The sequence below is a fragment of the Larus michahellis genome, chromosome 4 (genome assembly GCF_964199755.1).
Source record: "Larus michahellis chromosome 4, bLarMic1.1, whole genome shotgun sequence".
NCBI classification, from domain to species: domain Eukaryota; kingdom Metazoa; phylum Chordata; class Aves; order Charadriiformes; family Laridae; genus Larus; species Larus michahellis.
Window position 1 is genome coordinate 32,156,894 of NC_133899.1, and position 15,114 is coordinate 32,172,007.

Genomic DNA, 15,114 nt, shown 5'->3' on the forward strand with positions numbered 1-15,114 from the left:
TACCCAACAGCCTGACCACAGGAATAGCTACGAACAGAGCTCAAAAGAGCGCGAGGAGCACAGACACAATCCTGCAGGACATAGACATTTTGTCAACGGGCTCCTGTGGTTCTGACCCCACCTGCATACCTAGTTTGAGATGCTCAGATTGTTCTTTTAACTGCGGTAGTTTCCTTGATTACTGCTTATTTTTTAACATCTGAAAAAGTTCAGCCTAACATCTACGTGCAGTCTCCAGCCAAACAAACCTACAACTGTGATTTGACATGCAAAAGAAGGCATAAATGCATTTAAAAGAAAGACACTCCCACCTTGGTAATATCTTGCGTTGTTAAGACATGAATACATCTCTATTGGTTGGCTACTTTGTTGCTATATTTGAAGCAGGACCTCTCATATATCCCAAAGGCAAGATAGCAGAAATTAATCCTGAATGAAATAATACATATGAAGAGTAGGGTAGGGTAGGGTAGGGTAGGGTAGGGTAGGGATAGAATAGAATAGAATAGAATAGAATAGAATAGAATAGAATAGAATAGAATAGAATAGAATAGAATAGAATAGAATAGAATAGTTCAGTTGGAAGGACCTATAATGATCATCAAGTCCAACTGCCTGACCACTTCAGGGCTGACCAAAAGTTAAAGCATGTTATTAAGGGCATTGTCCAAATGCCTCTTAGACACTGACAGGCTTGGGGCATTGACCACCTCCCTAGGCAGCCTGTTCCAGTGTTTGACCACCCTCTCAGTAAAGAAATGTTTTCTAATGTCAAGTCTGAACCTCCCCTGATGCAGCTTTGAACCATTCCCATGTGTCCTATCACTGGGTAAAAGGGAGAAGACATCAGCGCTCCCTTCTCCGCTTCCCCTCCTCAGGAAACTGCAGAGAGCAGAGGTCCAGGAGGCAGTGCTCCTGACAGGAGAGCTATCCTCCAGGGATTATGGAGATATTTACAACTGTCAAAAAACTGACACAGCATAAATGGTAGATGAAAAGTTTTCTCAGTACCTGGACGAAAGCAACAGATGTATGATTTATCTGGAACAACTGGGAAAGGAAAATCCTGGGTAATGGGGGATAAAATTGAAAACAGATAATACCAAAGCTTTTGGAAGCCTTAATGTGTGAAGCCAGGTGACTTTGTAGTCCTGTCAGAGCTCATAAACCTGTGGAGCCAGCTAGGTTCTGGCTTGCTGTCACCTGCATTGCTGTCAGCGGTGCTGCAGCCACAAGGCACCGCACCAGACCAAGGGCTCTCAGAAATGAGGCTACTGGTTTACTTTAACTCAAGTAAAGCAGGGCCAGGTCACTTAAGTTGTACTCCATCTAACACAGGTACATGAGATGAGCTGAGCAGAGGAGAGTATCCATGCCCAGGATCCAAACCAGGAACTTTTTCTAGACATGAATAAACCAATACTGAGAAAAATCTGAACTGCCTGCAAGCCAAACTAGAAAATCCGTCTAAGGATAATAAATAGATGCTAATGAAGACAAGTATCCCAGCTTGCCCAAAAGCTCTGTCCCACTGAACAACTTATCCAGCCCTGTCAGATTTGAGTTCACAAGCAGAGGAAGAAGTTTTCTTCTTATTCCTGCAATAGCTATCCCCTAAAACCAGTGAAAACATAGCTTCGAGTGCCATCTAGAGGATTACACTCCTCAGTAGAAAATAGTTTTGTTGGCTAAAGACATCACTTCTCAAAAAGATTTTCAAACTGACCCACCATTCACATGTGCTCATCTGTCCAATGTCATTCTTGCATGCAAGTATTAACACAGTGCGTGGTCAGATGGGTTTGTTGGTACAGGATAATAAACCCATGAAATGGAGCTAGTGAAACCCAGCTGGGGAGGTTCTACTTTGCCAGAAATTTTGATTAGTGATTGGAAATCTCAAAATGATAAGCAGCCTCTAGAAAGAAAATAGGGGAGGAGGGTGCTAAAAGCACCTGCATCTTCCTCAGTATGTTGGCGTCTATGTGAATACTTCCAAAATTTCAGTGTTATCTGCCCCGTCCCTGGAAACATTCCAGGTCAGGTTGGAGGGGGCTCTGAGTAACCTGATCTAGTTGAAGATGTCCCTGCTCATTGTAGGGGCGTTGGACTAGATGACCTTTAAAGATCCCTTCAAACCCAAACTATTCTATGGTTCTATAAATGTAACTACATGTCTTAAAAATCTGCCTTAATAACAAGAAGCATTGATTTGTAATGATGGATAAAACAATCCAAGGAATCTTGGAAATGGCTGGAAGAGACAGCTAAGGAACAGCCTGGAAACCAAAAATTGGAAGATTGGTTGGGATCATCTCCAAAAGACTTCATGGGGAAGGGGCCTTATTTGTATGGGGATTTGTGTGTATTCACAAAGATATCATGGAATCATAGAACTGCCTAGGTTGGAAGGGACCTTTCAGAGCATCTAGTCCAACCATCAACCTAACTCTAGCAAAACCACCACTAAACCATGTCTCTAAGCACTATGCCTACCCGTCTTTTAAATATCTGAGGGATGGTGCCTCAACCACTTCCCTGGGCAGCCTGTTCCAATGCTTAATAGCCCTTCCAGTGTAAATTTTTTTTTTTGTATTATCCAATCTAAACTTCCCTTGGCACAACTTGAGGCCGTTTCCTCTTGTCCTATCACCTGTTACTTGGGAGAAAAGACCGACCCTCACTTCGCTACAACCTCCTTTCAGTGATAAGGTCTCCCCTCAGCCTCCTTTTCTCCAGGCTGAACAACCCCAGCTCCCTCAGCCGCTCCTCGTAAGACTTGTGTCTTATGTCACATACAGACAATCACATCAGGTCCCTTTGTCATTCTCAGCACAGGGCAGGGATTCAAAAGCACCAAAACACCTCCTCTGGAGGATGGGGAGGTTGCACCGTGATGGGGAAGCCCGTACTCCCGCTACCCAGAGCTGTGTCTGTGGCAAGAGAGATGGCCTCAGAGCCAAAATGCAGCTGAATGAGGCCCTGCCAGGACGGGAGTGAAGCCACAAGCTGCCACACGCCTTTTGGAGCTGGAGAAGTTCACTGCCCTTTCACAGGTCAGAGATGGAGTGGCAGGACAGGGGGTTTGCCCAACCCTTCTGTGGAGCCATGCTCTGGGCTTTCACCTTGGGCTCTCTTGCCTCTGCTGTACCTCACTCCCAAAGCAAAAAGGGCACTTTGGAACTCCATTTCCAGTGTCAGGAAAAGGTGTCTGGCACCAATGAGGATCACAGAGCCCCAGCCCGGTGTCACTTGCACCCCTCCACAGCTGGAGCACATACCCAGCTTTCCTTTCCTGACCCTTCTGAGAGCCACCCAGGGCAGAGCCACCGCACAGTAGCAGATAAGGACATAAGGCTCCAGATGGCTCAGTTTTGTGGTCCCTACATGATTGCAGAAGAAAAGGCAGCCTAGACACACAACACTGGTCAGGGCCAGCACCAGGACAGGCCTAAATGAGCAAAGAGGCTCTCCGGGAACTGCCCACGGTGCAGGTGGGATGCCTCTGCCACACCAGCACTCACGCAGCAGCTTCACCCCTCTCCCCCCATCCCATTTGCTGCATGAGGCCAACGCAGAGACATCCACAGACCCCCGGACATGCAGAGGTCCAGGGCAGCTGAGCTGGGAACAAGCCCCAAGATTTAAATCCCAGGCATTTCATAGAATCACAGAATGTGTTGGGTTGAAAAGGACCTTTAAAGGTCATCTAGTCCAACTCCCCTGCAGTAAGCAGGGACATCTTCAACTAGATCAGGTTGCTCAGAACTTCATCAAGCCTGGCCTTGAATATCTCCGGGGATGGGGCCTCCACCACCTCTCTGGGCAACATGCGCCAGTGTCTCACCACCCTCATTGCAAAAAACTTCTTCCTAATGTGTTAATCTAAACCTACCCTGCTCTAGTTTAAAACCATTGCCCCTCGTCCTATTGCTCCATGCCCTTGCAAACAGCCCCTCCCCAGCTTTCTTGTAGGTCCCCTTCAGGTACTGGAAGGGGCTACAAGGTCTCCCTGGAGCCTTCTCTTCTCCAGGCTGAACAACCCCAACTCTCTCAGCCTGTCCTCCTACCAGAGGTGCTCCAGCCCTCTGATCATCTTCGTGGCCCTCCTCTGGACCTGCTCCAACAGGTCCATGTTCTTCCTTGTGCTGAGAGCTCCAGAGCGGGACACAGTACTCCAGGTGGGGTCTCACCAGAGCAGGGTAGAGGGGTAGAATCACCTCTCTTGATCTGCTGGCCACACTTTTGATGCAGCCCAGGATGCGATTGGCCTTCTGGGCTGCAAGCACACATTGCTGGCTCCTGTCCAGCTTTTCATCCACCAGTACCCCCAAGTCCTTTTCTGCAGGGCTGCTCTCTATCATGTCATCCCCTAGCCTGTATTGATAATGAGGATTGTCCTGACCCAAGTGCAGGACCTTGCACTTGGCCTTGTTGAACTTCATGAGTTTTGCTCGGGCCCACCTCTCTAGCTTGTCCCGGTCCCTCTGGATGACATCCTGTCCCTCTGGCACATCGACCGCACCACTCAGCTTGGTGTTCATTTAACTCTGGCAACTGGCCTCAACACGGACATACAGGTATCCCCTGTGCCTCTAATTCCTAAATGATTTTAAAAATCTGCCCTCACTGCTGTAGGTGATTACTTACATGACTCAAATCGTAAAGTGGCTTGGAGTTTGTTAAAAAATGCTTAAACACATGTAAGCAAACACTGTTAATGGAACACTAAGGATGAAACATATAGCTTCCTGAGATAAAATAGCACAGCAATAACGGTCTGTATCTCTAATGTATTAAGACCTGGTTGTATTTTCCATGTGTGCTTTAATATCAGACAGCTTGTCATATAACACTGTATGCGTTTCATTAACTCTGGGATGAGGTAATTACACAAAAAGGATATGTCACACACTGACTAATGGTTTTGCAGGTATACTCAACTATGAGAAGTTCTCACATCATCAGTGTTGGATATCACGAGAAAGCAATTTCTCCGACAAAGACATAAAGAAGCAAGCTCCTTGTTTTGCATGGGGAACAAGGTTCAAATGTATTTTTGTTTCTATTTAAAAGGTATATTTCAATTAACTTCAGACTCTGCCCCTCTGCTGGCAGCCTTTCTGTCCCTCCACATCTTCCAGAGTCACTGCGTGTTTGGACTTCCAGTCTCACCCAAAAAGTTTTCTTAATGGTTCCTGGGTAGGCAGTTGCCTTCTTTGTGGGTTGGTCGAATTCTGTTTGATAATTACTCCCTCGCAAGCTGTCTTAATGAAGTAATCTTCCGACCAATAGGAAGTCCCTATGCAATGGAAAAGTAGCTAATTGGAAAACATTCACTTCCCAGTGCTCTGTTTGATCTGTGTACTTGTTAAGTCCACAAGCCTGGCTTTGCTGATTTGCTGTACAACTGCAAATCTCATTAGGACCAATGGAGCAGCAAAAATCAGGTCACCTCCTTCTCATTCCAGAACTCAGCTTTCAGAAAGTCAGTATTAACTGCAACCCTGAAGCTTCCAAACAGTCTGATTCCTTACAGCCTGTGCTGTACGGAGAACCTACTCACGAATCTCCTCATTATAAATATGGGAATAGAGGGCAACATTTGGGTATTAAGAGGGATAAAAGCCAGCGTTTGATATGGGTTTCTGTGTTTAAAAAGAAAAAAAATCCTTAATGGACTTAATTATCTTTACTTGTTAAAGGAAAACAAATGGAGAAACTGGACCCTTGATCAATAAATCCCCAGGAGCTGTTCTGAGCTCAGCATGCAATGCCCGCTTCTAAACCAGGCAAAGCTGGGAATCCAGCTGTAGACATTGTCTAGGGCTCTCTCTAAAGCTACCACAATTCATAAAATCAAAGACTGTGAAAAAAATACACATTTTATCATTTAGCACTTCTCCTGGTCTTCGTCTTAGCCAGAAAAATCTACTTGTCAGTTCCAGAAAGTGCTTAGGCACGAAAACAAATTATCTGCGTATCTGTCTTCGAAAGACAACTCAGTGAGAAACAAGTTCTATTAAAGGCAATTGGAGCTGCAAGTCCTCAGCCCATTGGAAGATCGGGCTATTTGCCGGTTTGCATGGCTTGGAGGATGAGCTGACTGCAATGCCAGAGCCCTTTCACATTCCCTTTTCTGAGGGATCCGAATAAAAGAATGAAAAATAAACACCATCCTGACTTTCAGGAATTGAGCAGCAATCGACATTACCGTTTTCTCATTTCCTTTCCTAGAGTTCTGTTCAACAAACAGTGCGTGGAATTAATTCCTCCCAGCAATTTGTTTTTATGAAAGCGCAATAGCGTTACGTACCAGAGCATCAGCCATCGCTGCATCATTCTGAGCGTGCAGTCTGTGAAATTCCTACTGTGCTTGGCACAGCCTGTGCGCTCAGACGTGTCATCTTCTGTTCTTAATGGTTCACAATCATATGAAATAATCTCTTACTGAACTTGACCTACATTATTTTCTCCCCTTCACATCTCTACTTCTTTACCCAGGGCAGACATTCTGATAAAGCCATATACTTTGACACGTTATCTGCTTTATGTGACAAAATGAGGTCTTTCTTGATATCGCAGACCATCCTATCTCAGTCTATAGATCTGAAGATGCTGTAAGTGTTTGGGATAATGGAATACATACCAATATAGGCTGCTTTGATATATTTGATATAATTCACTCTCTCATGAGGAATGTTTGTGTGATTCAAAACTGGAACAATTCAGACTTTCTGGAGGGAGAGAAATTAAAAACATAAATAGAAATACCAGAGTGAGGAACAGACTGAATAATTGGACAGTGCAGATTTACTATATTCTCAAAGAACAGAAGAGTACAGAAAGAACAGAAGAGAGTATTCCACACACTGTTATTAAATGTACCATAAAAGAGATTTTACTCTTATCCAAGAAAACTAACAAATAGTACTTCCAGTATACATAAAATTGGATAGGCAATTGAGATCAGATAGGGATAATGTTTGCTTCACAATGTTCCATTAGTGGCACAGCTATTATCATTATAGGGCAGACAATTAAATGCAGTTTTAGGCAGCTGTTTAATAGATCCGCATTTACCACTGATTGCTGCTCTTATTTTGTGCTAGAATGGGCTGATCACAGACACGAGGGGTACTGCAGGCAACAATAATGCCTAACTTTTTGCATTAACTCTGACTAAAATTTACATTTACTCTGACTAAAATTTACATTTCTGTTCCTTTTTCTTTTGGTAAAAACCAATCCTCCTTACATTTGTGACTTCTCTCTGTTGTGGTAACTGCATTATGTTGGGAGCTTCCACACCATCCCCAGCCCACATCGATGCATTCCAGCCCACAGCCTATGGCCTACGTGTAATAGTGTTCAAAAATGGGTCCATTTGTATAGGCAGTCAGCAGAATTCTCAATTGTAAAAAAACGATAGTAATTAGACCCATTTAAGATACTCCATGCAGGAAAAGGTCTATGAGAAGAGCAGTAAGTTGTCATATAAACTGTTACTGTCACGCTACTCAGCAAAAGCGACTGCCCGAATAATGTCGCCAGTGCTGCAGCTTGGCACATCCCTTGGTGTCACTAGTAGCTTGCAATAGCTGCTTCCTCAAAGATTATCTCTTAGGCCTTATTTTCTTAAGGACCTGAAACAGTCACTGCAGCAATGGACAATCTGCTCCTCTAAAACCTGATGTTTGCACACGCAACTGGCAGCTTAGACTCAAAAGTCAGTGGGGGACCCATATTCTCCAGCTGTCTTTCCAAAAATGAGCTTTCTTATCTTACCACGTCGACGCTGATGTAGGCGTGTGGGTTGTTGAGAGCACGCAGGGACCTCAGATAGCAGAGCATGGCTCGGTCAGATTGCATCCGGCAGCTGACCAGAAGCCAGATTGGTACTCTGTAGTAGAAAGCTGCAGTTCTCAGAGCAATGTCAATGGTTGGCCAGTATCTAGAGAAAAGTAAGTGGATGGAAAGAGGAGTATTTTTGAAACAGTTCAGTATAAAGCTGTGACAATTAACTGAGAATACAAGTGACATAGTGCACAGATGGGATCCCTGATGTCTCGTAAGAGGAGCACTCGTGCCTTCACTGGAGGTATAAATAAGATTTCTGCCTTCTACCCAGCCAGTTCTTTTCCCAGTGTGTTTCAAGAGCTCCGCTCTCTGCCAAATTTGGTTGCAATTGATCAAAAAGTTTAAAGCCTGAGTATAGTGCATGTACACAGATACACACACAGCATGGTGTCATCATGCTCATCTCCTTAGGAAACTGAAAATGACAACAGCAACTCCAACGTCAAGCTAGGTCATACAGCAGGAAGCAAACAGGGCAGTGCAGAGCCCCGAGGAAAACCTAAGAGCCATTTTGCAGACTATGGCCATTTCAGGATCCTGGAGACCATTTCTAGTGCCTGCAGTGGTCCCGTACCGTCAGCCAGCGCAGGCAGGCTCTATCCCTCCCCGGCCCTCCTTGCCCTCTTTAGTATGCTGTGTGCCCTCGAGGTAACAAACGCGGCTGTGCTCTCGTGAACACGGGGCTGTCCGCTTTCATGACATTAGCATTGGCAGTAGCTTAAGGGATAAAATTTTTCCCTAATCCCTCACCCAACTACACAAGACTAAGAGCTGGACAGTGTACATCCCAGGACTAATAACTGCAAACGCCCGTGTAACATTTTCATTCCGTAGATCCTAACAAGTGCTGCACAGAGGAAGACAAGCATCTTTACTAGAGGTTGGAGGACTGATACAGAGAGAGAGGTCCGGCAGTCATTCACAGTCCCATGAGCAATGATGAATTAATGTGCCTAACTGATTCCTTTTGGTCTCCTGTACAAAGGCCTGAATTCTCAAATCCTCCCTCGCACATCATCCTATCCTGAACAACAGACCAGCCGTGTGCTTTCAGGCTCAGGCTGACTCGTAGATCCTGAAAAACTTGGGAAAACATGCTATTTAGAAGTGCTATTTTTGAACAGTTTCCATTTTTTAAATATATTGGTTTCTAGTTGATTAACGCTCAAGCATTAAGACAGCAGCTTTGTTCCCTCTGCCTCAGCTGCTGGAGGAACCTAACCTGAACTAATCAGCCTCAATTCATTACACTACAGCTGGTTGCTGTGGCGATAGCCCGAGGCCCCGCACCACTTCCCCTAGGCCTTTCAAACTCTTGTTTGCATCAGCTCCGGCCCTAGATGTCACAAATGGCGGATTAAGGCTTCAGATGAAGAATGAGGAATATTAACACACTCATTCCTAAGGGGGAGAAGAGACTTTCTGTGAACCTATTCTTGGCTAAGAGCAGGAGATGAGAAACCCAGAGATTCAACTGTACAACATAGAAACCAAAAAATCCTCTAAGCTGTTTGATTTATAAAAAATATCCTCCAAGTGGAAGCTAGACTTTGAGATTTTGTTTCAAGGACAGTGGAATTATCTGTGTCTATCCATGATCCTACACCCTTCCTGCTAACACACACATGCCCAGCTGAACAACAGAGGATTTACAGACTCATGCCAGAGGACGTGACGCTTGGTATAATTGTGCCTAAATGCAGTCTGGAGCTCGCCCTGTTCTTTACAAGCCACATTGTACATAATTATTTTGCTTGAAATTCTTTCTCAGTCAGATTATTTAGACGATTGGAAAACTCGGGAATGTTGTAAGCAGATAATACTCAGAGCACTTGGTTGCATGTAAACATCCTAATTCAAGCATATCTAAGAGGATTTGGAGTCTTAGTTGTTGCCCCATGACTGGGTAACTTTCCGTGTTACTCAGATTTGAGTTGATGTGCAGAGTCTGCATCATTTTGCTGTGATCTCGGGCAGCCCATGGGGACCGTGTCAGTCATCCGCCACACGCAATTTGATCCCTCCAGACCACCACTACCACCTTCTCTTGGAGACCTGCTGCTGCATGCACCCAGCACGCTTTGGGAACCTGGACGTCCTTAGATGGAATTATAAAAAAAAGGAAAACAAAAGCCAAGAAGTCTCTTTTAGAGACTGTTTTATCTACCATTGCAAAGGTCGGCAAGGACAGTTAAGAATCGGCCTCTAAACTACAGGACAAGTGGGTCAAACAGGCAGCAGAGCCAGAAGTCAAGAGTCTTCAGAAGTAAAGAACAGAAAGGGATAAACAGGAGCAGAAGCGGGGAGCAAAGCAATATTTTCTCTGAAAAGCCTTAAGTCAGATATATTTCTGCTGTTTCCATTCCTCTCTCTATCCATAAAGATGCTCTGGTGCGTTTTGAAGGGAACTGCACCTGATTGTCCCTAGTCTGGCGCTTCACAGTTTTCTTGCTCTGGGCAGGGCACAGGAGGCTGCTCTAAAAGGACAGCGAAGCACATGGGCAGTGTTGGATACCACCTTCCCTGCAGCATCAGTATTTGCACCGCCCAAAAGGCAGTCGTGAATGCAAAACAAAGCCTCACTTCTCTCCACTGAATATTTTCCTTGCATAAGGAGGGGAATAGTATATTTTTCCTTTAAATAGTGCAGTCAACTGACTTGTTCAGGATTAAAATTGTACCTTTCTGAATGAATGAAGTGCCTGGTAGGGAAATACTCCATCATGAAAACATAGACAAATTTCCGTGCCTCACTGATAATATTGATTACAGCAGAGCGGTCTTGGATGCGACGCTCTGGACAAAAAGCTGGAGGAGAAGCCTGTAAAGAAGAAAACACACAGGTCAGTGATTTCATCCTTCTGCTGTCAGACTGTGACTCATTTATATTCAGATGATCTGTTCAGTTTTCACTGCAATAGCATGACCACTATCATTCCGCAAGCCTTCCGTGTCCTGACACAGGACTGAACTCCTTACCTGCCTGAAATAAGGCGGACTTGGCCCTTCTGCTTTTCAGAATAGTCCCCCAGGCCCTGCTCAAGATTGCCTGGGAGGGTGCCAGCTGCCACAGGCCAAAAGAGAGCCAAGGGACAAGTAAACATGGCGGACGGTGGCAAGGTGAGCCTGTGCCACGGCCTCCGTCATTTACTTTTGGTGGTAGAGCCAGAGAGGTCCCGTGGAAGCCTGGCTGCACAGGGTGCCCAGGAGGACAGCCCTGCAAAGGGCTAAGCTGCTGCCCAACAGCGTGGTGCAGGGACACCTGCATAACAGGTGAATGCAGATGCTGTGTATGTAGACGGGGGAGAAGCAGCCTCTGAAGCAGTCGAACGTCCAGCAGACTTTGCTTCCTGTCTCTTCCAGCTAGCCAGTGGGAATTGGCATGTTCACTTGTGTATCAGGGATGCTGTAGGCTCTTCAGCCAAGCCACTGGCTGCCCCTACCACAGGGTCACCTTCTGCAGGGTAAGAGAGCGTGGTTTTGAGGCTGACCTCTGATTGCTCTTAAAATACAGCATAAAAATATCCAGAGACACGGACAGAGACTAGATGGAGCCTAACTTGACTGGAGGAGGAAAGTTGGTCTGCTGCTTCGGACTAGCATGGAAAAGCTTTCTGGGTTTGCAGGAAGAGTCAAGCAATGTCTCTGGGAGACAGATGACACAATCTGCCATCTGCCACACGTACATAAGACACACAACCATAGATGTCTTTGTCATTGATTTTCTCTTACTTGCTTGGAAAATGAATCATTGACGTTGACATGCTTCCCAGTAAGGGACCAGTAGTAAGAAGCCACATGAATTATTTCATGGGCCATATCAAGGAGACTCATCCGGGCTCGGTACAAGAGTTCGGCTGCAGTGCTATTTATCTGAAAAGCTAAGTCATAGGAACATCATCCAGAAGTTCAAAGCTGCAATGACAACTGTATATTATGAAGCAAGAGACTGTGACCCAAGCAGGAAACCAAGCACCTTTCAGGCGGTACAGTAGGCCATTTGGACGTCAACCTCAAAAGCAAACAAGCTGAGCTGGACAAAGCAGCCGGGAGCACTCTCCATACCCAGTTTTTATAGCCAAGCATATATCGTACATTGTCCTCCCAAAACCAGCAAAATGGCTTCTCAGTAGCTGTTCTGAGCTTTTTATTTTACCACCCTAAAGATGAGGAAAAAAGTAACCCCCTGGGGCTGGATGTCGCTTTGGTACCCTCTCTGCCCTCTGCCAGGACAAACACCCACTGCCCCCTCCAGCCTCTGAAAGAGGGTGAGCTCAGGGGAGGCTGCTTTGCCCGCTGGTTGCTTTGCCGCCTCCCACCGCTGCCATGAAGGGAGGATGAATGGAGGTGGTGGAGCAGCAACAGAGCTGTGCTGAACATACAAGCACAGGACCAGGAGCAGAGCTGCAATACTGCCCCTACCACACCTCATAACAGGCAGCTACCAATGACCCAATGCGTAAATAACACCCCCACTTTTCCCAAATGAGTGGTACCTTATCACTTAATATACCATGGGAAGAGAACAAAAGCCATAGTGATATTGTCAGCATTGTAACTATTTCTTCACCTGGTGGTTACTTCTCCGTGTGCCATTGGGCATAGCTTACCTGCAGGAATCATCGGACCTATTGGTGTCCTCAATTATTGTGGTTCCTGGGAGCTATCCATAGAGTCCTTCTTCCTCCTCCACCTCTTCACAAAGGCTGACAATCGCCTCTTCCCTTAGGATCAACTATGCTGTCCACTCTCATGAAGTAAACAGCCATCAGGACAACAAGAGCAAGCATCAAAATTGTCCCTAAGATTTGAAACTAGAACAGAATCCAAATAAGAGAAGATTTAGGCAGTCACCAAGCCACTGATACACAAGCTAATGGATGCCTACCTGTTGCGGGTAGTAAATCACAACCATTGAAAAGTAATTCTGCTTTCAGCTACTGGCAGACTATTCTTAGATACATCCCTGAAAGTGAGGATGACAAGCTACATAGGGGTTGGTTTATGTGAGGACCGTGATTTTAGTTTTGTTTTAATTTTTCCTGTGCCAACATATCAAGAACCTGTTTTTTCCCCAAACCTTATGGTTAGTTTGACATTGATTAGCTTTATTTTAGGACAAGACAAGTGAATGTTCAAGAAAATTTCCACCAAAATCAAAACAAGGAAATCCATAACACAAGATCAGCTGTGGGATCAAGGCCAGCACTACCATAAAGGGAAAGTTCATGAAGTCAGGGGAGAAAAAACAGGTCTGAAAATGTCAGAAGCAGGACATTTTATGGTTTCTGACCATATTCTGGTTTTGCCTCTTAATTTAAACCTCACTTAAGTGAAACTACACAAATCTCATCCATGTGACGAGTGAATAGTATTTCCTTGTGGTTCTAGTGTGGCGAGTTAGCTTCATTTCCCTTTTTCTGTATTTCCTTTTTTTTCCTGAATGTAGATGAAAAAAAAATAATAGATCTGGAGTCCAGCTACTCACATCCAGCACCAGGCTCTGTACGTTGCCCTATATTAAGGAGGAAAAGACAGCCACCAGTGCAGCTCCATTTCCCCCCAGCAATTATCATGCCTGGCTCCTGATGGCACTTCTTGGGAGCTGGGACCATCCACCACCCTGTGATAGGCAACATGCCCTTCAGAGTTGAGCTTTTGAACCTCCAGGCAGGAAGAACTGAGTCTGGGAGCGCTCAGGAGGCTGTAGCTATAAACGTGAGCTCCTAAAAGCACAGCTATGAAAAATTGCACATAAACCAGTTGCTTCTGAAAGTATCTATTTCAGTTTCTGTGTGGATAAAGTTTCTTACTTTTCATTTTCTCTGCATTTCTCAAGATCTACAGTGCTGGCCATCCATTTCAGGCCGCGATTTGAATGAGAAAAATCTTTTTAAACTATCTACTAAAATTTTTTCCCCTCTCTGGCTTGTTCTCCCTCTCACCGATGGCCAAAAAATCCCACCAGTCTTTAACAGTTCTGCATTTCATCCTCTGAACACGTTGGCAGGACTTAAACATCTCACAGGTTTTATAAGACATTTCTACGCTAAGCGTAGAAATTTTTATTAAGTCACCTCTTGGCTGTCGCCATGCTGTACACCGTGATGTCCAGGTGCCCTAGGCATGCTGAATAAATAAATGCGGTGCTAATGGGGGCAGTGAGGCTATTTGTATGAGCAAGGTTTGCTGTCCTGAGCCAGGACTGCGGGATTAGGCTCCGCATTACTCCCTCTCGGCAAGGTTTCATCAGCCTACTGGATAAATCAATGAGGATTTTGTCACTCGCTTGTTTATAAATAGGATCGAAAACCTCCACGTATTTCTAAAACGGGCAATAAAATCATTCTTCTTAATCTGTTACTTCTCCTCAGAAACGTCAGTGTAATCTCAGCTCTTGTAAGGAAATGTTGTGTATCCCAGTAATTACTGTTTTGACGACTTTTTGATTGTTCACGCTTAATTTCATGTTGGAGGACTCATTAAACATCAGGGATGTTTTTAATGCTCTTTTTCACAATCTGAAAAGCAGAAATGTATGCAAGGGGAAAAATAAAACTTCATGGCAACATTTGTATAAAGCCAGTTACAGGCTAAAAATGCAGGTTACTGCCATTGCTTTATAGAATGCTCTGAGATTTAAGTACGGACCTGTGCAACATGGCCATAGTACAACGATGTACTACATGTCCTGAGTGACATTAACGGACTCCGAAGCGATAGAGACAGGTCCCTGAAGTTTTTTCCCTGGTGCTATCTACGCACAAAAATCACCGCGGTAACTCATGTGTAAACAACCGCATCCCTGCCTCTTCAAGTTATCCTTCAACACCCACTTTTGTCCTGCTGCAAGCGAACACATTTGCCAACAAGCTAATAATTAAGCGCAGAAGCCGTGGGTGATGGTGTACAGCATCAGTGTCATCCTGTGTGTGACTCTCTTGGGCTCCTGCTCTCTTTCTGTGCATGGGAGTTGTCTTCAATGCTGGTGTCTCTTCCAGAAGGGACTCTATTAAGGGAACATGGACCAGGCTGAAGTCTAAACTCCCCTTCTCCCCCCCGCTGCAACCATGACCCTGGGAAATAAGTTAACTTCTCTTTCTCCTCACACAGTCTCGCTCCTAGCCTTTTGTTATCACCAGCAGAGGCAACCACAAGAGCAAATACCAAATTATGCCCAAACTCAAAGCAGATGGTAGGGCAGGGGTAGTTGGCCGCCTGCTTATTTTGTCTTCTCAAAAGGTCAAACCAAAA

General features: G+C 45.1%; 1 protein-coding gene across 1 annotated transcript; it reads right to left on the minus strand.

Annotated features, from left to right (window-relative positions):
- Window positions 1–5,093: 5,093 nt before the first annotated feature.
- PLD4 (phospholipase D family member 4) lies at window positions 5,094–14,350 on the minus strand. The gene is given in 9 exon segments (XM_074586798.1): window positions 5,094–5,302; window positions 6,650–6,737; window positions 7,789–7,954; window positions 10,542–10,681; window positions 11,593–11,753; window positions 11,756–11,775; window positions 12,471–12,581; window positions 12,583–12,674; window positions 14,291–14,350. Coding segments are annotated over 9 exon segments (1,047 nt in total).
- Between the last annotated feature and the right edge of the window lie 764 nt (window positions 14,351–15,114).